The 24,140-nt window shown below is 40.3% G+C and overlaps 1 protein-coding gene across 1 annotated transcript in view; it reads right to left on the bottom strand.

The window, feature by feature from the left end:
• Positions 1 to 24,140, bottom strand: part of LOC146580106 (uncharacterized) — a 326,051-nt gene that overhangs the window by 104,215 nt on the left and 197,696 nt on the right. Inside the window, exons 18-26 of the mRNA XM_085268041.1 lie at positions 6,175 to 6,474; positions 4,923 to 5,180; positions 4,105 to 4,362; positions 2,795 to 2,908; positions 1,832 to 1,888; positions 1,651 to 1,710; positions 318 to 380; positions 175 to 237; positions 69 to 74 (exon numbers count right to left, since the gene is read on the bottom strand). Coding sequence (XP_085124167.1) covers positions 69 to 74; positions 175 to 237; positions 318 to 380; positions 1,651 to 1,710; positions 1,832 to 1,888; positions 2,795 to 2,908; positions 4,105 to 4,362; positions 4,923 to 5,180; positions 6,175 to 6,474 — 1,179 coding nt within the window. The remainder of the gene's footprint in view (positions 1 to 68; positions 75 to 174; positions 238 to 317; positions 381 to 1,650; positions 1,711 to 1,831; positions 1,889 to 2,794; positions 2,909 to 4,104; positions 4,363 to 4,922; positions 5,181 to 6,174; positions 6,475 to 24,140) is intronic.

Below are 24,140 nucleotides of genomic sequence, written 5' to 3'. Positions count from 1 at the left end.
ATATTTGGGCAGCAGAGGAGCAACAGTGGATTCATAAAATGCTCCTTTTTGCTGCTGCAGCTCTCCTCACTGACCTGTAAGACAAACACACAAAGAACACAAATGTCCAAGTTTCAGGATGTTCGCCATTTAATAACTTGAAGAATAACTCGTCCTGCATGGCAGCATAATTACCAGGAAAGCTTCCTAATGTGACTTCAGAATAAACTGCTGCATCAGCTGCAGGACTTGATTTTCCTGTGAGTGGAAATAAGATTTTAAGACCAGATAAACATGTTGAACAACATTCACTGGAGGTGATGGCAGACTTTGTTTACCTGCTTTCTTCTTGGCTTTTCCTTTTTTGGGGTGTTTGACCTCAGCATACATCAGACTGTCCTCTAAGAGAGAAGTCAGGATACATTTGATCAGCAGATATATGACACAGAGCTGTTGGACGTAGAGGTGGATTTAAACTGCAGATTTGTCAGCCACAGCCATTAACAGCATTAATGCTACGCTCCCCTTAATGATTCTCGCTCTTTGTAGTTTCACTAGATTATTACTTTAGAAAAGAACAGACTACTTTAAGTGCTAAGAGTAACAAGAACCATTGACGAGATGTAATATGTCACAGGTTTCTTTTACTGTTACAAAAAAGTTAACAATTTAGAATTTTGAACACAGGATATTTTATTTAAGCAAATTAGCAGGGGCAAAAACCTTAATCAACTAGTAATAATCACTTGATTCAGTCACCTGAATTTTATCCAAATATAACTAATCACAAGTACAAAGTCTTCCAACTCTTTTGTGAGACAAAAAAATGATAATTTCACTTCATAAGTCCACAGTGATTGGACAACTGAAACTTTTGACTGTGACTCCACAGTGCTTTCTTCAGATGTTGCTGATGTTACTCATCTTTAGCAAACTACAAAAAGAACCTCGAACCTTCCCAAACAGCATCATTTATACTCATCTGCCCGTCAGCATCACTCCCTTCTTTCATCCCTTACTCATATTTTATATGCCCTACATCTATTCCACATACACACAAGTTTCCATGCTATTGGCACATCCAATACTTTCCTGTATCAAACAACCAGCTTAAACAGTGCTCTGCTGGGCCTCCAGTGATCGAGCACACTCAGATTATGTGTTTTATTTGATGGTGTTTGGTTTTGTGATCAGTGGTCTAGTTCAGAAGCTCTGGATGCTGTGATTCAGTAAATCCAGCTGAAAGGGGAGTTTTTTTGCCTCCCAGATTAAAGACTTTGATCAAAGGCCTTAGATTAGAGATTAACCTCTGATCTGAGGAAGAGACTGAACTCAAACTGTGGAAGAAGTTTGTTTTGAGTTTTCTTCGTTCTTTGCAAACATTCTGACCTGCTGTGTTTCTGAATCACTCAATAAATCTGTTCAACTTCTACAGCGTGTCTGTAGAACACAACACAACAACACAACAACACAGTATCATGTTAAACAAATACACCTGATTTAATGACTAACCCACCAAAACCCTAAATGACTGCAGATTAACTCTGCTGATGTGTAGCAGCTAAGCTTGGTAAGGGAATAACTAAACTCCATGTTGACCTATAATTAGCTGCAACAAAATGAAATGACACATTTCAGTACAAACACTGAATGAGACTGTTGTGACTGTACCTGCAGCTCCCGTCTTCACCTCAGAGTAAACAGCACTCTGCTCTGGTTTATGATGCTTCTCTGTGAAGATGATCAGAATATTTATCATGAGAAAATAATTAACTGTTAGATTTTTTAAAATATTTATTTATTTTATTTTGCATTACATTTACATTTAATTGCACATGTTTTATGTACTTACGCTTCTTTTCAACGTTTTTAAGTTCAATAAGAGCGTATGTGACATCTTCATGTTCATCTGATCCTGAAATGTTCATATTTTAGTTACAGGATTGTAAACATTTCACATGGAATTAATTTTATTAAATCAAAAACAAGTTTCATCTGTAACTGCTCTGTGCTTTTCAGCAAATATACTGCACCATTTCTGTTGTCTTCCACTTGGCTAACAGATTCATAGAGGTTATTAGTACCTAAAAAAAGATGAACCAGGGTCACATTAATCATTTTAATAAAAACATAAAGGAGAGTTTAAATAATTCTGTTTATGTCAAAACCAAGACCATGAGATATTTTTGGACCATGAACCCATAATGTTGTTACTGTTTGTGCTGTTCTGATATGAAACAATAACATTATGGATTTTTTCAGTCGAGTTAAAGACACAATCAGGTTTGTAAAATTATTTTTATTTCTCATTTTATGTGTCAGTTTACTGTTTGGATGTTTGTCCAACTGGATTTTGACAAATATTCTCTTAAAAGCCGCTGAGCACAAAGTTAATCTAAAAACTGTTACTGTTAATGAAGACTTATTTTAAAAGTCAATATTAATAATGATAATAAAGATGGATTAAATACTGACCAGGATGAACAGAGTCGTACTCATGAGTTTCATTCAGGTTGACTCCATGATTTGTGGAGGAGCCCGGACTGTGACTCTCAGACTGGATCGACCTAAAACATGAAATAAACACAATAAACTCAAAAGTAACTGATGTTTGTTTAAAATAATAATAAAAAGTATTTTACCAACCTGGTGAAGCAGGAATCTGTGAAAGAGACAAATGTTATTACACATGTTTGTCATGTATAAATTGTTCCACTGATATTTTGTGTCATGAGATCAGAATACATGTATATGTGTGAATAATTAAAGTGTATGTAGTAAATAAACTCTCTAATACAGCATGAAAAGAAGAGGCTCTTACACTTGGACTGTCTGCAGCGATACAACAAGAGCAGGAGAATAATAATGAGAGAGACTCCACAAACCAGTCCAACCATCAACCACACAGGAGATGAAGAGCTGTCAGCTCCTGACATGGTTACTGTGACAACAAACAATAATTAATTATTAATAAAGTATAAAACAAACACTCTGAGAGCACAAATCTCTGCTAAGGCAGCTCACTTGACAGTATTTGCTTTTAAAGGAACAATATTGTATTTTCAGTGTATTTATTTTGTTTTATTTGTACTGTCAGAAGTTTGTAGTTCAGTAAAAATAAGTCCAAAGGCAGATTTTTTCAACATGACAACAAGAGCACATGTGAAATGTAAAAGTGAGGTCAGAGGTCAAACAAATGATATTTTAAATCTTTATACAGTATTTTCTATATGTTGACAAGACACAACACCTTTGTAAGAATCATAGTTTCTGTGTTATAAGGATTTTTTTTTAGTCATAAAGTTGACCTTGAAGACCTCGGTGGCTGTAAGCCAAATGTTAATGGATAGTTAACATGACTGCAGCTCGTCAGTGAGGTAACCAGGCAGGTCTGCTGGGATCCTTTCTAGGAAAATAAGGTTTGTATGCTAACAGATTTTCCCCTTGTTTCAGTTTCTTCCTGCTTCAAGATTCGTTTTCATGCCATCATTCACCTCCAGTCAGACGCCTGCCACCTTGGATCATTACCCCCCTATTCACCACCACCGCTGCCCCCTCGGAGCCTCTTCCTCACTTGCCTGCCTGCCCATCGTTCAGCAGTTTCCACAGACCTCTGCTTTTTTCTTTACCCCCAGCTAGTCTGGACTCCAAGTAAGGCATTGTTGCAGCCACTTTATGAACACTCTCTGTCTTGTCACATTCCCTCAGATTTCCTGCCCTAACTGCTCTCTCCTCTCCCACAGATCTGCCGCCCTCACGCTGTTATGTCCGCTCCTCTGGCCTGTCTCTCTCACCTCAGTTAAGATGTTTTTGTAGGACTCACTCATTAAGTTTAGGTTCATTTATGTTTTGTTCCTGTTGACCAAGTCGAAGCTCACAATCTGTTGTGTTAAATGAATTATCCTGTTTGATAAAGAAACTTTCACTCATTACTTCCTCTGCTGTTTTCACCTGAGTCCTGAATCACAACAATATTAAACCTGACAATATAGAGATATTACATAATAGTTTTATAAAGTTCTGACTAAATAGACCCAGATGGATTTAAACATTAAAAGAGATAATATGATGTTATTTCTCAAGCATGAAATCCATTAAAATCCATCACGTTTTGCTCCTGCTCACCTTTAACTGACATCCAGCTCTGTGCTGACTCTCTTCCTGAGTACTGACACTTGTAGAAACCTTCATCAGACTTTGACACTGCAGAGATCTTCAGCTCCCCTCGGGGATCATTTTGAATAAGTTTGTCATTGTGATAGAAAAACACATTGGAAAGTATTTTTTGTTTTCTCAAACTGCAGCTCAGATTAACAGAAGCTCCCTCAGTCACAGGATGAACAGGACTCACCAGGATAGGAACATCATCATAATAATAATAATCTGTGAAAACAAAAAAACAAACATATTGTTTCAGTCAGACCAGCTGGTGCAAAACTTTTAGAAAAAGCTGTGAGTCGTGTCTCATGATCTACATGCAGATCTGGTTTTCTGAGTGATTATGAGGACTGGAAATATAGTTGGGATGTTTCCTGCAGGAGTCAAATTACTGACAGTGACATTATTGAATGGTTGAAGATGAAATTGTAAATGTTTGTATGTTTGTGTTATTTTGCATGACGTGTTTCCCAAATTTCTCTCTATTGAGATATTAAAGGTTCATCTAATGTGACGACAGCGATGTTGAGCTTTGTTGAGTTTTATTCTGACAGAGAAAAAAAAATACTGTTGGCAAATTATGACAAACTGGATTATGAACGGATGAAGAGAAATTAGACCAACATCCAAGAATATTTTGATGCTTTGTTGCCTGAAATTGTCTGAAATTCTCATTTTTGTTTGTGTTGCCACATAGAATTACTTCACATACAGCAAAGCTGAGACAAATGTTCATGTGACGTTTAAATCATTCAGATCCAAGAAGTAAATGTATAATAACATACTCTGTACAGTGATGTTGACTGCACTGCTGAACTCTCCTGATCCAGACTCACACCAGTACACTGCAGTATCTGACTTTGATGTGTAGATGTTACATGTGGATCCAGTCATTCTCCTACAGTCAGAGAGTCGGCCGTCCTCAGGGAACTTCCTCACTCTCCACTCAGTGAAGTTTCCCTCACAGGTCAGTGAGACAGAGTCAGAGGTGAAGTGTTGCACTCTGTCAGGACTCACTGTGAGAGACGCTGCTGAATGAACATCTGGAAACAACATGCAGTGAAGAGACAAAGCTCACAGATGTTAGGATTCAAAATATCACAGTGAAAATATTTGTTTGTTTGAAGCTTTTGTTTTGAAAATCAAATTTAATAGTTCAATATGATAAAGTGTTTGTTTGGTGAGACAACACTGAGTCTGACAACAAGCCCTGAATCACACAGACAGTCAAATCAATGGAAAACAAAGGAGCCGGATACTGACATGTTTAAGATGATCTAACCCACATGCTTTATCTGCTGGCAGCTCATGTAGAGCTTGGTACAGGTCATGTGACATCATGAGCTTTGAGTCATCACTCTCAGCATCATCCACCTGATACAGATCACTCTGAACACACTTCAGTCATTTGCTGTAATGTTTCTGTCATAATTCTGTGATATTGTCTGTTTCACAGATTCCTTCTACAGTGAGATATTTTGCAGCAGCAGGACCAAAACTAAAAACCTTTGAAGTATATTTTAAATGAACAATAACAGCAGCTGTTATTTGTGACGTCTTCTTCTAGCATCCATCTGTAGTCAGTGTTTGTCTTGTATTTGTCAGAGCTGTTAACCTGCCTGCTGACATCTTTGTTTCTTTATTAACTATATTTGACTTTTTATCTGAACACCTACCTGAGCACCAAACAAAGAGTCTTAACTGTGTAAATCCTGTCTGTGCACTAAGTAAAAATAATCAGTACAAACAGAAACATGAGTTTAAATATCAAAACATTTAAAATGTCATAGATGTCTTTTGTTTTTCATGTTATCACATTAAATAAAACTGAAAAATAAGAAAAGGAAACAAGGAAATTCAGTTTGGTTTGATCACAGAGAGAAAGGAAAATATTCAGTTCAGTTCTTCTTTTGGGGAGTTTTAATGTACACAGGCATAAATGGTTGTCATGGAGATGAGATTTTAACGGTCTAAATGTTGTTGAATAAAAATGACCTAACATGAGCTTATTGAAAGGACAGAGAGAAACAAACTGACCTGCAGACCAGACAAACTTTGGTTGACTGTGATCAGTGTGATACTCTGGGTCTCCTCTTCCAGCTCTGCACACATATCCTGCTGTGTGTGTCTGTCCATGAATGATGTAGGAGTCCTGTGCAGTCCCACTGCCATCAGGTAGCAGCTCATAACTGGAGGATTTCTCTGATAGATCAGGAACAGCTTTATACCAGTAGAAGCTCCATCCTGCAGACGGATGTTCAACCTCACAGTTCAGAGTTACTGAGGCTCCAGGACTCAGCCATGATGGAGACACAGTGAGGACAGGACGGGGTTCATCTGTTCAACAAAGATTTTCTCTCAGTGAACATGTAGTACAGTCTCTGAACAGTGAGCTCAGTTTATACAAAAAATAATAATCTCAGTCTATATGAACAGAAACACATTTTACAAAGTGTTCAAACAGCTTAAAGCAAATATGACTTACTGTCAGAAACTGTCAGTGTGACTGAATCACTCCACTCTGTTGTTTCATGCTGTGAACTTTTCATTCTGCCCTTACAGCGATAGTTTCCACTGTTGGATGATGAAGCAGAAATAATCCTGTATTCATTTAGATTTGGAGGTTTTATGATGCTGTTTGTTTTCCACTCATAATCCCACTCAGTGTCTCCTCCATGGATCTCACATCTGACAGTGATCGTCTCTCCTCTGTATATCTCAGACCAGTTTGGATACAGAGTCACAACAGGCCTGTTTGAGGCTGTTAATGTTCAAGAAAGTACAATAAAAACACGTGAATGATAAAAAGTTCAGTTACTATGAGATGTAGTGTTTTGTAGGAAGTTACATTTAAACTCACCAGTTGTGTCAATCCAGACTAACTGGCTCCACTCTGTGTAGTAAACTTGTTCTCCTCTTCCTCCTCTGCAGCTGTAGAGTCCTCCCTCTGAGACACTGATTTGTTCATTTGTCACAGGTTGATAAGATTTCCCATCTCTGTACCAGTAGTATTTCCATCCATATGATGATGGGCTCACAGAGCAGGTCAGGGTCACACTGCCCCCTACTGGAACAGCTGTCCTATCAGCTCTCAGTTCAGCCTTTGGTTTGGCTGCAGTTCAGTTTAGAACAAGAACATAAAAGTAAAAATGACTGAATCAGAACAATTTAAAGATGGAAATATGTAAATGATCAAATATCACAAAACCATAGTTGAGATAAAATAAACTGTGCCACAAAAAATATTCTGTATTTCTGTTTTGATCAAAACAGTGAATTTGTTTTATTTACTTTTGTGTATTTTAATTTATTACATACATGCACATTTCAAATAATTAATTTGAAGCATGACTGAGTTTATTGATCAATAATGAGGAAGTAACCCAGGTCAATATGATCTGATTGTATTTTGAACATGTGAGAATTGCTCCTAAATGAGTGTGAGCAGTTATCATTTCATTGGTGTTGTTCTTTACTTTTGTTTTTGGTGTATTGGGATTTGGTGAGTCACAGTTGGTTTTCTTTGGTGTCAGTTAGCACGTTATGTCCTTGTGTTCTTTACTAAATCTGATGTTGAAGCCTCTGATAGCTAAGATGAGACCTAGTAAGGTTGTTTTATATTCTTTTGCTGTGGAAGCTGACATTTCCTGTCGCACAGATGTCTTTAGACCACACTAATACGCACAGTCAGCTCTACCGCTGACATTACAGGGAGCAGTTTGGATGTGATTTCCAGCTGAGCTGTTAGGAATGCTGGAATAAGACTCCAGTGTTTGTGTTGCAAAACAGATCAGGTTTATCAGCCGAGAGCAGATCTTAGAACTGAAATCTGAGACTGTTGAATCTTGACGGTGATCCACACCTAGGAGATCTGAACTTCCACTGAAATCATCTGTTCCTGCTGGATCAACTCATATTCCAGAGATCAGGAATCTGACTCACACTTCTGAACTTTGATACGACTCCACCATAAACTCTGTTACTGCGACACACAGAGGATTTAACAAGAACTGATTCCACACCAGACTGTGACTGTGAAAGGTTTCTCTGTAAATCTGTGGACAGCTGATTTTGTGCTTTCAGTGTTGTAATTCCATTCATTGTGTTGGTGTTGTACTGGTAACTCACTGTGTTACTGATTATTCCTAACCAGCCACTCTGCAGGTCTAGTGAGTAAACTGAGTCGACTCATATTGATCAAAGTTTGAAGAGCAGCTGAAAGAAAGCTGGTTAACCCTGAAGGAGCTAACACAGGCTAACAAGTAGTTAACATAGATAAGAGTTCAAACTAACCTGAACTAGACAGAGAGAGAGATTTACATATTGTTGTTTAATTTTATTTAAATATTTTATTCTGGTTTTCAGATGCATAAATTAATGTAAACTGGAAACTGTTGTATATTTCTGTGTCTTCTGTTTCCCACCTACAAGTTCAAAGTTCACCCTGGTCCTGGTATGTATTATTGGTTATTGGTTGTTATTTTATTTTAATTTTGTTTTATCTTTAGTGAAGTATTGAGTTTTCCCATGTACCATGAATGCACCGCTGCACTGCTCATGTTAACTTTCTTTCACTGCAGCACAATTGGCTTTGTGGATCAATAAAGTATCTATCTATCTATCTATCTATCTATCTATCTATCTATCTATCTATCTATCTATCTATCTATCTATCTATCTATCTATCTATCTATCTATCTATCTATCTATCTATCTATCTATCTATCTATCTATCTATCTATCTATCTATCTATCTATCTATCTATCAGTATTGACCTGTTTAATATGTGTCCTATGTTGTAAACTGGCTGTGCTAACAGCTGGATTATTCACTCACATTAGGAACACCATGTAGAAAGAATTTAACGACTGTTACGCCCCTCAAAACAGAAACGCAAAACAACACGGGAAAAGTGTGTAACGCACGCAAAAACCACACAGCTGCTGCTGAATTGACGAGGTTTATTTTTACAAAGCTGAAAAAAAAGGAAAAGACTCACAATAAACACAGCTGCCAGGAAGCTAAAAGCATCAGGCTCTCCAAGGCCAAAATAACAAACAAAAACTCTCCCCCTTCCTAGAAACAAAACACAGGGTAAAACTTCCCTGATCAAGAAAAGGAAGATGCAATGCCAGACCTCCCTGGCTGTCCACAAAACAGGAGAAAACTGGGTTAAACAAAAGTGGGTTAAACCACTGCCTGCTTCCACTCTGCTGAAAACTGGTGAAAAATCCACATGTGCAACAACTGAGCTGAATAAACTGGGATCATTACATTTGTGTTTCATTTTTTTTAATGAAATTTACTGAATATGTCTTTCAACTCCACATGCTTCTGTCACAGTCCTGGGTCTGTGAACCAGTGTTTTGATTTTGTATTACAGTGGTCTCTCCCTCGCTACAATGCAATTCACCTTTCGCGGCCTCGCCGGGACCGTGAGTCATTTGGTACCGGGCAGCGAGAGTTGAGGCTGGAGTGTGAAATTTATGGTTTTCAGAGTTTTTATTGTTAGCTCGGTTTCCCTGGATCTTTTCCTGGTTGAGTAAATTATGAGCTTTGCCGGTGTTGCCCGAGAATACCCCGAGATTGCCACAACAGCACTAAAAACCCTGTTGCCATTTCCGACATCATAACTGTGTGAAGCGGAGTTTTCTGCAGTTACAGCTTCCAAAACAAAATTGCGGCGCAGACTGAGCAAAAGCAACACACTTCAGGTGTCACTGTCCCCCATTATGCCCAGGTGGGACCGGCTCTTTGCAGAGAAACAAGCACAGGGCTCTCACTGATTCAGCGTTATGGTGAATTATATATTTTCATGTACTTTATTTTTTATCTTTTTGTAGTTTTGTGTCTAATTTTGAAAGAAATATTTACGTGTTACCATAGCGATCAGCGAGCATCAGGGAGAGAGGAGGAGGATCTTACTCTCAATGTTGTTGGTGCATTTCAGGAGGATGCTGCTATTAAAGTTACACAAGTACACAGTGAATTCATGCTTATTATTAAATTTACAAAACACCACAGTTTTTGTCTTGGTCGTATCATTTTAATTTGATGTATTTATCCGTGACACCTTAAAGGCCGGTCCGTGAAAATACTGTCTGACATTATTCGGTCCGTAGCACAAGAAAGACTGCGATAAAGGACCGCTGCTGTCCAGTGCAGAATGCGTTCAGCTTGTCAAATTTACATAAATCTTTGATCGCTAGCAGTGTGACTCTGAAGTGCTGCACTGTATGTTTGTAAGTTTTCTCCCCAACAAACACAACACTGGCGACAAAACGTGTTGCACCGTCAAAGGCAACCGTGGGTGTGTTTGGTTTCATTCTTTAATTTTGGACTTATTTTTCTAGAAGGTTTGAACTTTGAGAGTTTAAACAAGAGAGAAAACTGTGAAAATGTTCGTGCCTGTCTGAGAAAAGTGAATAAAGTGTGTAGTGAGGGGTTTAACAGCCTTAAAACATCTATAATAATTGTAAAAAATAAAGTTGGCTACTTCGCAGATTTCACCTATCATGGATTACTTTTAGAATTTAACTCCTGACATAAACGAGGGGACACTGTATTTTCTTGTTCCCCAGTCAGTCGTGTCCAGGGTTGGGTATCGTCACTGATTTCTAGAAGTCGATTCGATTTGAATGTGGGAAATTTTGCCTCAGACAGTCAGAAATATTATAATTCTGATCACTTATCAGTACATATCCATATTTTTATATCTATAAAAACAAAGCTGACACTTGTGAGACTTTATCAAAGGTGTGAGCATCACAGCAGATGCCTGCTCTCATTTACTGTTTTAGCTAGTTCGTGGCTGTTGAAATCTTGTGGTTTAACCTGAGATTCTGGCGTTTCGGGCAAAATACATTTATATTTAGAAAATCGATTCAGGATTTTATTGAATCAATATCACGTTATTCAAGCTAGAATCGATTTTAATAGGACGGAAGTGATGTTGTAGGTGACGTCAGACGCCGGAGATTTTGGCGGAGAAAAAGCAAATGGTAGCATAGAGTTTAACAAAGGTTTTCCAAGCTTCAGTATTACCAAATATACTAATCAATTGTCATATAACTAACAACATCTGTTTTATCATCTCTAACACCCTGGAGGACAACGGGGAGAGTTTAGACGCTCTCCAAGATTACATCGACCGCTGTTTTCAAGATTTAGTAATGCATAAGGCCCAGAGTGCATCTTCCCCGGCCAAAATCGAGATGCCGTCATCGAAGAGAAGTCGCCAGGCAGACTCCCCCGGTACAACATCGCCTGCCGGCAAAGACATCGCAGAAATCCTGGAGTCAATCGACAAGCGATTGTCCAGTTTCGATGCGAGGCTGTCCCTGGTGGAGATTTTACACCGGGAATTTAAATCTCTGAGAGAATCCCTGGAATTCAGCCAGCGGCAGGTGGAAACGCTTGCCGCTGAAAATGCCACGCTACGGGAGTCGGTTAAATCTCTCACCGATAACGTGACCCAGCTAAACATTGAAAATAAAAAAATAAAAGAGTCCGTTATCGATCTACAAGCCCGTAGCATGAGAGATAATCTTGTGTTTTCTGGTATTCCAGAAACTGCCGGAGAGGACGCAGAGGCAACGGTGAAAAACTTCATTAAAATCCACCTGAAGCTGCCGGAGGACACCGTAAAGAACATCGACTTCGATAGAGTACATCGCTTGGGGGGCGCGCGGTCGCGGACCGGGAGACCACGGCCTATTGTGGCCAAATTCGGTCAATTCAAACAGAAGGAACAGGTGAAGAGTCGCGGCAGAGAGCTGAAAGGAACGGACTTCAGCGTGAACGACCAGTTCCCCAAAGAGATCCTGGAACGACGCAAGGTCCTGTTCCCAGTTCGACGTAGCTTCATCCAGAAAGGCTCCCGTGCTGTCATCGCCGTGGACCGGCTCTACGTGGACGGACAGCTTTACCGCGACCTCGGCACCACACCGTGGTTATATTAACTGCACTCCAGATAAGAACCCGCTACACTCTTTTCTTATTCATTCACACTCTCTCCTTTAACATGAGTTTAAGCTAGTAATATCAATATGATGTCATAGCAGATATAACACCGTCACCCTCCGTCATTGCTTTAATTGGAATGTTTCCGTTTCGTTTCTTTTTTTTTTGTTGTCGCTCACAGTTCATGTGGTTTCTTTCTTTCTCTTGTCTTTCACTGCTGTGGTCACCTACTTCCCCACTCACCTACAAACAACAACCTCTATTTCTCCATATTTTCACAACACGATCACGCAAACACATCAGCTCAACGGCAGCACATTCACAACAACCTCACAGCACGCACAGACTTGCAGGACACATAAGCAAGCCATGCTTGTTCATATTAGTGAATATTCACACACATAGTCAGACTTATGGAGTCTCTCACCACACTTCTTTTTCTCTTTCTATTTACAAACAAGGGATGTTTCCATATTCTCTCCACCTGTCTAAACGAAACACCCAGCATACATCATTAGACATACACGCACAATTAAGGGCATGCTGAGGTTTGTCACATGGAATGTAAATGGAGCTGGCACCAGAGGAAAGAGGTTAAAAATATTTAACCAGCTTAAAAAACTACAGGCAGATGTTGTTTTATTACAAGAAACTCACAAACCTGTCACAGGTTTAAATGAACTTAAAACACCTGAGTTTCCTAACGTGTTTGCAGCCGGTTATAATTCTAGACAACGGGGAGTAGCAATTTTAATACATAAAAATGTTAATTTTACAGTACTCGATACAGTTATAGATCCAGAGGGTAGATTTCTAATTATTAAACTATCAATATTGAACAAAAAACTATGTATTGTTAGTATATGTGGTCCAAATGTTGATGAACCCTCATTCTTCCACGGTTTTTTTAGTGCACTCTCTGAACACCTTGATTGCACACTCATTCTTGGCGGTGACCTCAACCTTGGACTAAATGAAGAAATGGATAGGCTCAACACAACAGGAACTCAGCGCAATTGGCAGTCCACAAATATAATCAAACAGTATATGAACGACTTTGGTCTTTGCGATGCATGGCGCTCTCTTCACCCCACCAGTAAGGAATATACTTTTTTCTCGCATGTTCATCACTCTTACTCTCGTCTGGATTATTTTTTGGTCAGCAGCTCACTGCTGTGTGACATTTCAGACACTGAGATTCATCCTATAGCTGTCAGCGATCATGCTCCTGTATCTTTAACACTAATGCACAAGAATAATACTACGCCAAGTAAAAACTGGAGATTTAATATATCACTACTTAAAGATGAAGACTTTATTAAATACTTTAAAAAGGAATGGACTTCATATTTAGACTTTAATGACACTCCCGGAATATCTGCTTCTGTTCTATGGGAAGCAGGGAAAGCTGTGATGAGAGGTAAAATAATTTCTTTCTCATCACACAAAAAGAAAGAAGAAAACAAAAATATTCAGGAATTAGAAAAAAACATCAAATCACTAGAAGAAGCCTACGCGTCCCACCAAGATCAGGAAACATTGAACAAAATATGCAAAACAAAACTAGAATTAAATGAAACTATTAATAAAAAAACACAATTCCTTATACAAAGACTTCGCTTGCAGAATTTTGAACACAGTAACAAATCAGGTCGATTTCTAGCTAACCAGTTAAAAATAAATAAAGAAAAAACAACTATATGTGCTGCTAAAGATCTATCGGGGAACACAATATATGATCCTGGAAGAATAAACAACATTTTTAGGGACTTCTATGAAACTTTATACTCACCACAAATAAACCCATCTAAAAATGAAATTGATCTGTTTCTTGACAACGTAACTCTTCCAAAATTACTAGACAGTCAAGCAATGGAACTGGATTCGCCACTGACGCCAAGTGAACTCCAGGAAGCCCTGATAAGTATGCCCAATAATAAGGCTCCAGGTCCAGACGGCTTCCCTGCAGAATTCTACAAAGAATTCTGGACAATTTTGGCACCAGTATTCCACAGCATGTTGCAGGAAATCGAGGAAAAGGGCAGACTACCACCAAATATGAATTCTGCCAACATTAGTCTCCTGCTAAAACCAGGCAAAGACCCTTTATTTCCCTCAAGCTATCGTCCAATTTCTCTTTTAAATGTAGACCTTAAAATAATCTGCAAAGCTCTCTCAAAGAGATTAGAGAAAATGACCCCCCTCTTAATTCATCCTGACCAAACTGGTTTCATAAAAGGTCGGCACTCCTCAACAAACACTCGTAGATTACTTAATTTAATAGACTACTCATACGATAAAAACATCGAAACCATAATATTATCTCTAGATGCAGAAAAAGCATTTGACAGAGTTAATTGGAAATTTTTATTCGCAACTTTACTCAAATTTGGTTTTGGAAACTCTTTCATAAACTGGATAAGAATATTATACAATTCCCCAACGGCTCGTATCAGAACAAATGACCAGACATCCTCCAGCTTCTGTCTCCTGAGGGGCACCAGACAGGGATGCCCACTCTCCCCTTCACTTTTTGCAATTTTTATCGAACCTCTAGCAGCAGCATTTAGACAGGCTACAACAATTAAGGGCATAAAATGTAAGAACATAGAACATAAAATCAGTCTCTATGCGGATGATGTGTTGCTTTTTCTGCAAAACACACAAACCAACCTCTCTGAGGTAATTACTTTAATAAACTGGTTTTCAAGAGTTTCAGATTATTCAATTAACTGGCCAAAATCTACAGTTCTCCCCATTAACTGCTCCTTCCATAATTCTTCCTCTGCCCCACTGCAATCCGGAAATATTAAATATTTAGGTATTAATGTCTCTCCTAAGCTTTCAGACTTAACTAAACTAAACCACATCCCACTTCTAAAGAAAGTAGAAGGCGATCTGACTAGATGGAAATCTTTACCCATATCACTCATGGGAAGGGTCGCCACTATAAAAATGATGATCTTGCCAAAAATAAATTACTTATTTTTGATGATCCCTAACAAACCATCACAAGATTGGTTCAGATCTCTGGATTCATATATTTCCAAATTCCTTTGGAAAGATAAACCCCCGCGTATTAGCTTAAAAACGCTACAAAGAACCAAGGATAGAGGAGGATTAGATCTGCCTAATTTTCACCAATACTTCTTAGCCAACAGGCTTCAGTTCATCTCAGAATGGTTAAAACATACCTTCTTAGTTGAGCCCTGGCTAGATGTTGAACAGGCACTATGCAAGGATCTAGAGATTTCAGACCTACCATTTATTAGCTCAAACATCAAAAGACATGAATGCTTTAAAAGTATCAACATCAACTTTTCTCTAACAGCATGGTGGGAGTTTCTAAAAATAACGGAGTCTTCATTAATCCCATGCAAACGTACACCTATCTGGAATAACCCTGACATATTACAAAACAATAATATGATTAATTTCCCAGAATGGAGTTGTAAAGGAATTAAATACTTAGAACATATATTAGAGGGAACAGAATTTATTCCATTTGACAGACTAGTTGAACAATATGGGATCAACAAGACAAGGTTTTTAGAATATCAACAAATTAAATCCATAGTAAAAAAGAAATTTAACCTCAGTCAAGTTGAATTACAAACACCACTAAGTGCGGCACATTTTCTTACTCTTAAATCCCCCAAATTATTATCTAAAATATACAGAACACTTTCTAAATTAGATGAATCAATATCCCTTCCTACTGCAAAGTGGGAAGCAGATTTATCAGTCAACCTAGACCAAAACTTCTGGTCTCAGATTTGCTTAAAAACTTTTAAATTAATTAAAAATCCCAGTCTGCAATTAATACAATACAAAATACTTCATAGAGTGCACTATACAGGTCATCGGATGTTCAAGATGGGCTTTACATCTTCCAACAACTGCTCACACTGTCAAGGCAATACACCAGACAATTACATCCACGCTCTCTGGTTCTGTCCACCAGTGCAGAAGTTTTGGCGCGAGATATGTGAAGACTTATCAAAGTGTCTGAAATGTAACATTCCAACCTCCCCCTTAGTGTGTCTACTGGGCAGCTTAGATAATGTCACTTCAGAAAAGAATATAGCCCATATGATCTTCACTGCCCTATGCATAGCCAAGAAAACAGTCCTCATGAACTGGAAAAATAAAAATAATCTTAATTCTAGCCAATATAGAAATTATCTATTAGATTACATTAGTCTTGATACAGCCTCTGCCACCACATCAGATCAATTGCTCTGGGCTCCTTTGATCAGCTCCATCACCTAGTGGGGGTGGGGGGTCATAGTTTGGTCCCGCCTTCAATGTTGTGATTGGTGTGGGGGTAGGGACAGGCTTAGGGCGTCGGGGGGTTCCCCGGAGGCATCTTCCTTGGGGGGCTCAACCCGGGGTAGCGGTCACGTCCGGTTGGGGGCTCTGTTGGCTCTCAGGTGACTGTTTCCTCGCGGCTGCGTGCAGCGGGGCTAGGGGAGGGTCTGTGCTGACGGACGTGGGTTACTGACCTGGCAACCTGGCTGCCCCTGGGTGGGTCCGGGATGGGCGTGAGGTTCTGGGGGCGCTCCGTCTCTGGGCTGGGGCCCGGGCCGGGCCTCGGGGGCTTGGGTCCTGGTTGGTGTGTTGCCGGGGTTGTGGGCGGGTGGGTGCATGGGGGCCCGGCCCTGGAGCAGGGTGCCGCCGGTGCGTCGAGCCGCCTGGGGGGCTCTTCAACTGGTGGGGGGGATGGTCACATCTTGCAGGAGCTTTCTTCTCTTCAGGAACTCTCTGCAGGAGGGGGAGATACAGGAGAGGTGGAGGAAGATCTCAGCCTGGGCGTTTACCGTCTTATGTAGTCTGGAAGATGTGTGGATGGTGGGGTGGGTGCAGTTTTCTCTGTGGTGGGGTTGGGTGGACTGTCCAGGGCTCTGTGGAGCCGGAGGGCGCTACTGCACTGGGCCCTGGTCTGATGGGCCTGGGCCCCCCTTCCCTGGCGGGTCGCGAAGGGTGGGAGTGCCTACTGGGGTCAGCGGGGGAGCTGGCCCCAGGGAGGGGTTACCTGCCCCTCCCTTCCTTCCCTCCCCATCTCCAGCTGCCTCCCTCTTCCCGCTCCACCACAACCACCCACACATGCAGGGCCTTGGAGTAGGGGTATGTCACCAGGGTGCAGAGGAGGCTACCCCCCCCCCCCCCCCTGTCCCCTTCTGGCTGCCTCTGCCTCAATTTTATCCCACAACTTAGACATTCACATTATTCACACTCTCATTACACATACATATAGGATCTTGGGGGTGGGCACAATCACGGAGTCCAAATTACCATCAGGGTGTATACCTCACCCCTGACGTCGTTGCCCACCTCTCAATTTTAAATACACTTAGTCATTGAGGGCTAGCAGGAGGGACTATGCGCTTACCTGCTGCTCCTTGGCAGGTAGCTCCATGCCCTCCTGGGTTTTAATTGCACCTTAGAACACATATGCATCAACACTACAATGAGTGGGTGGAGGGAGGTTTGGAGTCTTCTCCCACCCCCATTCTCTGCGGCCTGCTGGAGCGGGAGGGCTAGTAGGAGGAGTTGGCCGTCCGACTGCGGTCTGGGGTGTGGGGCCTCCCTGCTGCTGCGGAGTCGGGGTGGTCTGCCTCTCCCCACCGCAGGGAAAAGGGTAACACCACCTGGGTCTGGGTGCAATTCCCCCCTCCAGGGGCAAGGGTACCTAGACCCGGTTTGTAGAGTACGCTTGGGGAGTGTGATTGTGTGTACAGCGTCTCTTTATGTCTGTCTCCACGTTGGTTGAGTGTGGAGTGAGTGCATATGAGAGCATGAGGGTGGGAATGGATGTTTGTGTCTGTGTGTGCCCGTATGTCTGTGTCTATATGTCAGGTTGGGTATCAGACGCCACCTCTCTGGGGACACCTCAGGCCCTCCAAGGTTTGGAGGCCTATCTCCACCCACCACCACTTCCCCTGCCGGTGGCGGACTCCCTCAGGTGTCGGTGTGTTGGTGGTTCTTTGTATCTGGGGGTGGGCGTCCGGGTACACACCGGCTCACTCCTTGGCGGCCGCTTGTAGGGGCCTGGGGCCTGGGGCTCGCTCGGGCCCCTTTGGAGGTGGGGTGCCCCCGGCCTCTCGGCCTGGGGCTCGGTCACTCAGGCACAGCTGGGGGCCGGCGGAGCTCACGGGCGCGTCACTGCAACTCCCCCTGACTTCTGCTCCGCGGCTGCTGGGCGAGCCCTCATCTGGGACTCTCCTCAGCTCTTACTGGGACAGTGGCGCGGCTGCCCCTCTGTTGGTCTTCCATGGTCTCTTGTATTCTGGGGGCCTCTGGATGTCTGGAGTTTTGATCTCCTCCATACCCACTTCACACCCTGGAGGACGGGGCTGTGGCCCCCCCACACTCCCTAGCAGATCATTACATGGAGAAACCTTTGGAATGCAAGCATGCTGATCCACACAGGTATGCACACATGGGTATTCACAGACGCGGACTAAAGCTTTCTTGGCTGCTGCCTCAAAGCACACTGTGCGCTGTCTATCTTGCGTGCTGCACAATATCGTTTATTATTTAGTAAATATTGATATCTATGACTAGCTAGTTTATTGTGATGGTGCTTTGTTTTCTCTATTATTATGTTGCTCTTTGTTGTTTGCTGTCTCCTCTGTTTGTTTTTTTTGTTTGTTTGTTTTTTTTCTCCATACAGGTGAACCAGGAGTTCTTTTTTTTTTCTCTCTCTTCCCCCCCTTCTCACCGTCTCTTCTCCCCTTTGGTTTTCTTTCTTTCTCTCCCCCTCTTTCTCTCATTCATTCCCCCTGTCCTATTTATTAAAAAAATAAATAAATTAAAAAAAAAAAAAAAAAAAAAAAAGACAAATGATGAACTGAAGCTCTGCCATCACGTAATGTCGCATACTGCTGTTTCTGATGTCATTTAAAAAAAAGAAAAAAAAAGAATCGATTTTAATCGGAAAATAGATAATCAAAACCCACCCTAGTCGTGTCTTTTGTTTCTCTGGTCTCTGTGCTCCGTGTTCCCTATGTTCAGTGTCTCGTCCGTGTCTGTGTTATACTTGCTGTTTTACTTTGACGGTCTCTTGTCCTTTGTCACTGTTTCTAGTTTTGCTTCACCCTGGTCTCGACTGTTCTCCCCTCATGTGTCTCATTCCCTCGTTTCACTCAGTGTATTTCAGACCCGTGTTTCTCTCTGTCAGTGTCACGTCGTCCCCTCACCATGCTGCGTGTTTCCGTGCTCCCTGAGATCAGTGTCACTAGTTTACAGGTTTCCCAGTGTTTTTGTTATTAGTTCCCGTTTTTTTGTTTCATTTTGTTTTTGCAAGTTTTTTTCTTTTCGTGAAAATTATACCGCTGCAATAAAGCAGCCTTTTAAGTTCATTGCTCTGACGATTGTTTTGCGTTTGTGTCCTACATCCTCCCTGCCACACAGCCGTATCATAACAGTTTCACTGTGAGTGATTGCTGTGGATTTTATGTAAAACTTTATGTTGCATCTTCAAAAAATAGAAATAAAATAACTGAGACTAACAATGAAGTATCGTTGACACTGGTTTACTGAACCTTCTTTTCAGTGCATGTACAGAACATGAGTATCCATTTTCTACTGCCTCCTACAGGACACACTCTTCTTCCACTTCCTTACAACATTAATGTAACACAGAACCACTACTGGCTCTCCTGGCATTACCATTGTAACGACACACTCATTCTTTTTCTTTCAGATGAATAACAGGAACTTAGGATGTAGGTATCTATGAATAATAACTATTATGCATACTCATATATTTATATAACCAACTAATTTCTTGCGATACCACACTTTAAAACTTGTTTTACGCTACTTTTGATACTAAAATGAGAAGAAAGCCTGCAGTTTTATTGAAAGACATGATATTTTCTTGTTTTTGCATCAAACGTTGTGCAATAGAATTTTTTTTTTTTTAAAAAGGTGAAATATGCCCAACTTACATGACACAGTCAGTGTGATGATGTCACTCCACTGTGTTAACAAATACCCCAGAATCCCACAGTACTGATGAAATTATTTTGTTTTGTTTTTGAAATTAAAATGAAAGAAATATGTTCAACTTACATAAGACAGTCAATGTAATGATGTCACTCCACACTGTCCAGAAAGAACCTCGTCTACCCCGGCAGCTGTATCCTCCACCATCAGACTCAGTAGCTGTGAAGATTTTGTAGTCATTGGATGTTGGAGGTGTGTTTAACTTGGCTGGACTCCATTCATACGTCCACTGAGCTCCTTCACCTCCCTGAATCTCACATCTGACAGTGACTGTCTCACCTCTGTATATCACACCGCTGTATATCACACCGCTGTATATCTGAGGCCAAGGTGGCTGCAGGGTCACAGTGGGCTTAGGAGGAGCTGTTCAAATAAACAGATATCATGTTTTGTTTTTATTAAATATATTAAACCAGGTAATTTACTGATCTTTATATTTGACTGTTTACTTATTTCTACATATTTGCATTTATTTATACATTTATGAACATGTAACCTATGAGCTGTAAGTTAGCTGTTGTTTGCAAACAATGCTGTTAAACCTCCAATATATCCAAATAATCACACAAAATTAAAAACAAAACCTGTTGTGTTGTTGCAATACAAAGAATTTTGTTGTGTTTTTGGATGAAACATTGTAATTAAAATGAGTGAAATATGTCCAACTTACCTGTTACTTTCAATGTGGTGATATCACTCCACTCTGTCCAGGAAAAGCTTCTTTTGCCCCGACAGCTGTATCCTCCACTGTCAGACTCAGTAGCTCTGATGATTCTGTATTCACTGGATGTATGACCTGTGTTTACTTGGCCTTGTCTCCATTCATACGTCCACTGAGCTCCTTCACCTCCCTGAATCTCACATCTGACAGTGACTGTCTCACCTCTGTATATCACACCGCTGTATATCTGAGGCCAAGGTGGCTGCAGGGTCACAGTGGGCTTAGGAGGAGCTGTTCAAATAAAAAGATATCATTAGCACACTGATAATTTGACTTGAAAATCAACAATAAAATGTTTTGTTTTTATTAAATATATTAAACCAGGCAATTTACTGATCTTTATATTTGATTGTTTACTTATTTCTACATATTTGCATTTATTTATACATTTATGAACATGTAACCTATGAGCTGTAAGTTAGCTGTTGTTTGCAAACAATGCTGTTAAACCTCCAATATATCCAAATAATCACACAAAATTAAAAACAAAACCTGTTGTGTTGTCGCAATACAAAGAATTTTGTTGTGTTTTTGGATGAAACATTGTAATTAAAATGTGTGAAACGTGTCCAACTTACATAATACTCTGAATGCGATGATGTCACTCCACTCTGTCCAGGAAAAGCTTCTTCTGCCCCGACAGCTGTATCCTCCACTGTCAGACTCAGCAGCGCTGCTGATTCTGTATTCACTGGATGTATGACCTGTGTTTACTTGGCCTCGTCTCCATTCATATGTCCACTGAGATCCTTCACCTCCATGAATCTCACATCTGACAGTGACTGTCTCACCGCTGTATATCTGAGTCCAGGGTGGCTGCAGGGTCACAGTGGGCTTAGTGGGAACTGTTCACATAATAATGATCCAGTTAGAAGAGAAACATGAAAACTCTGCTCTTTATAACGTAAGAGTAGAGTGAATACAAAGCAAATGATTCACAGACAGTTTGAAGTCTGAAAATCAAAACAAAGTCACAATAAAACAATTTATAGCTTTCACACTGTAACACAATATTTTAATATAAAATGTATTAGAATTTACTTTGTAAAGTTATATTTTATTTATACTCCAAAACTCACAGATTTTTCTGCTTTACATTTACTTTGAGGTTAAAATCAGCTTGAAGCTGGGAGCCAGTATGAAAAATGGGAGTGCTGGGATCCTATGTGATGTGTTTGAGCTCAAAGCCTGGCAGCTTAAATGTTTGGTCTGCAGTCATTCAGCTGATTGTTTGCTTAGACTGTTGCAGTAATCTAGGCAGGGGCACCGTAAGAGGAAGAAAAGTGATAAAAATTATTAACCTGTCACCACAAAAGATTGTTTGCTTCACACTGTACTTTTAAATGTTTATGTTTCATAGCGTTAGTTTTGTTTTTTCCAACAAAGAAGAGGTTAGAGCAGCACCTCTGCAGGACAAAGAGACTGTAGGATGGGTCTGTTAGAAGTAAGGACTGTTTTTTTTTTAAATAGAAAAGTGAGACAGGTGGAAATTAAACTCAGAGGAAGTCTGCATGAAAAGCTTTCCTACTATTAGTCAACTTACTTCACTTCTAACAGAAAACAATGTGTTTGTGTGTTTTTTAGTCAACATGCAGTTAGTTGGTGCAGTCAGACCCTTTGTACATATATATGCTAAATCACTTATCTGCTAACCTGCTGGCAAGACAAACAGATCAAACCACTGGCTCAGGCTTAGCTGTCCCACTGCCTCTGCCCACACCCACACTCCTGAAATTGAACCAGCCCACTGATATCTGAAGGAGGAGCTGAGTCTTTTATGTCAAATGTGTCCAGTTGAGGGAGGCCCCTTGGGAATTGTATTTTTTTTCTGCACACTATTTATTTGGTAATCAAAGAGTAATTTGAAAAAATATATCATTAGCACATAATTGGACTTGAAAATCAAAAAGTTCTTTCTTTTAAATAAATAAATTAAATCAGGTAATTAACGGATCTTTATATTCAACAGTTTACTTATTTCGACATCTTTACATTTCCATATTTATACATTTATGAACATATAATCAATGAGTCATCAGTTAGCTGTTGTTTCCTAACAATGTTGTTAAACCTCCAGTGATGGAGTCAAAGCTGGAGGCTGCTCTGCTCTCATAAACTGTTCATAAAATGTGAAATACAAAGTTTTTATGTGGCATCAAAGTCAAGACTAGACTGGCAAAGAAAAACTAAGAGTAAAGGTTCAGTAACCAGGAAAGGAGCACAAACTGTTTTTTAAATCACTCTAAAAAATGTAAGTGATCTGAAGACTGAACAAAGGTGAAACAATGTACTGAGCCTAATAATTAATAATTTGACAGATTTAGTGGTTTAAGTACTGGTGATTAGTGAATATTGATTTCCATTACAATTTGGAGAAGACCTTTTTCAACTCTCAAAATTTTTTAAACTCATCAGTTTCCTGAATAATGACTGAAACGCTTTTAGTTGTGACTAAATTCGTGTTTCTTCTCCTTCCTCTGCAGGTGTAGATGCCTCCATCAGAGACAGAGATTGCACTCTTAGAGCTAAAAGAGATGATCTCATTTTCAGATGAGGTTTTTCTGAACAGAGTAATTCACCTCACAGGTCAGTGTCACACTGCCCCCTGCTGGTGTGGTTGTGCTGTCTGCTGTCAGAGTGGCCTTGACTTTAAGTTCTGTAACTTAGACAAATATGAGGCTATTATTGTGGTCCTTTTAGTGGAAGAAGGAGAAACCCACCACATCTGCCACACAGATGTTCCAGCTGCAGTTTTATTTCCTACTGCAACTGAGACTCAAATACAAGGTGAAGAGCAGGTGAGCCTGGCTGAGTAATACGCCACCTGGTGGTTTGTTCTGAGTGTGACAGAAAGCCTGAGCCTGTGAGCCTGAGCTCAGGGTTAATGAACCCTCGAATACAGAAAACCTTCCACACTCATCTGTGGATCTGTCACAGCAGAAGTGCAGCAAAGGTCACAAGTAATAAAACAGACAACAAAGAGAGCAGGTGAGCTGAAACTTGACCACATGTCTGTATTTTAAGTGCTTCATGCAAAACTTTAAGACTTTCCAGCTGATAATATCTGTGCACACAGATGTTTCGACATATTTACAAACCTGATCACACACACAGAGGTAATAAAATGCACACGAGGGTTAATATATATACACATGACTTTGCTACAGTAAAATCTCCAAACTAAGCTACTATCATAGAAACACCAAATTAGAGAAAAAGTATTTTGTGTCCATTCTTCCAGTAGAGTCCACACACTTGTAAATATGTGTCTCTGTAACAATGAGTGGAGTGCAGAGGTGTGAACTC

The sequence above is a fragment of the Mchenga conophoros genome, linkage group LG3 (genome assembly GCF_057382185.1).
Source record: "Mchenga conophoros isolate Kocher_MC1m ecotype Shallow Benthic linkage group LG3, M_conophoros_male_GT1.1, whole genome shotgun sequence".
NCBI classification, from domain to species: Eukaryota; Metazoa; Chordata; class Actinopteri; order Cichliformes; family Cichlidae; genus Mchenga; species Mchenga conophoros.
This window is presented reverse-complemented; position numbering and strand designations above follow the sequence as displayed.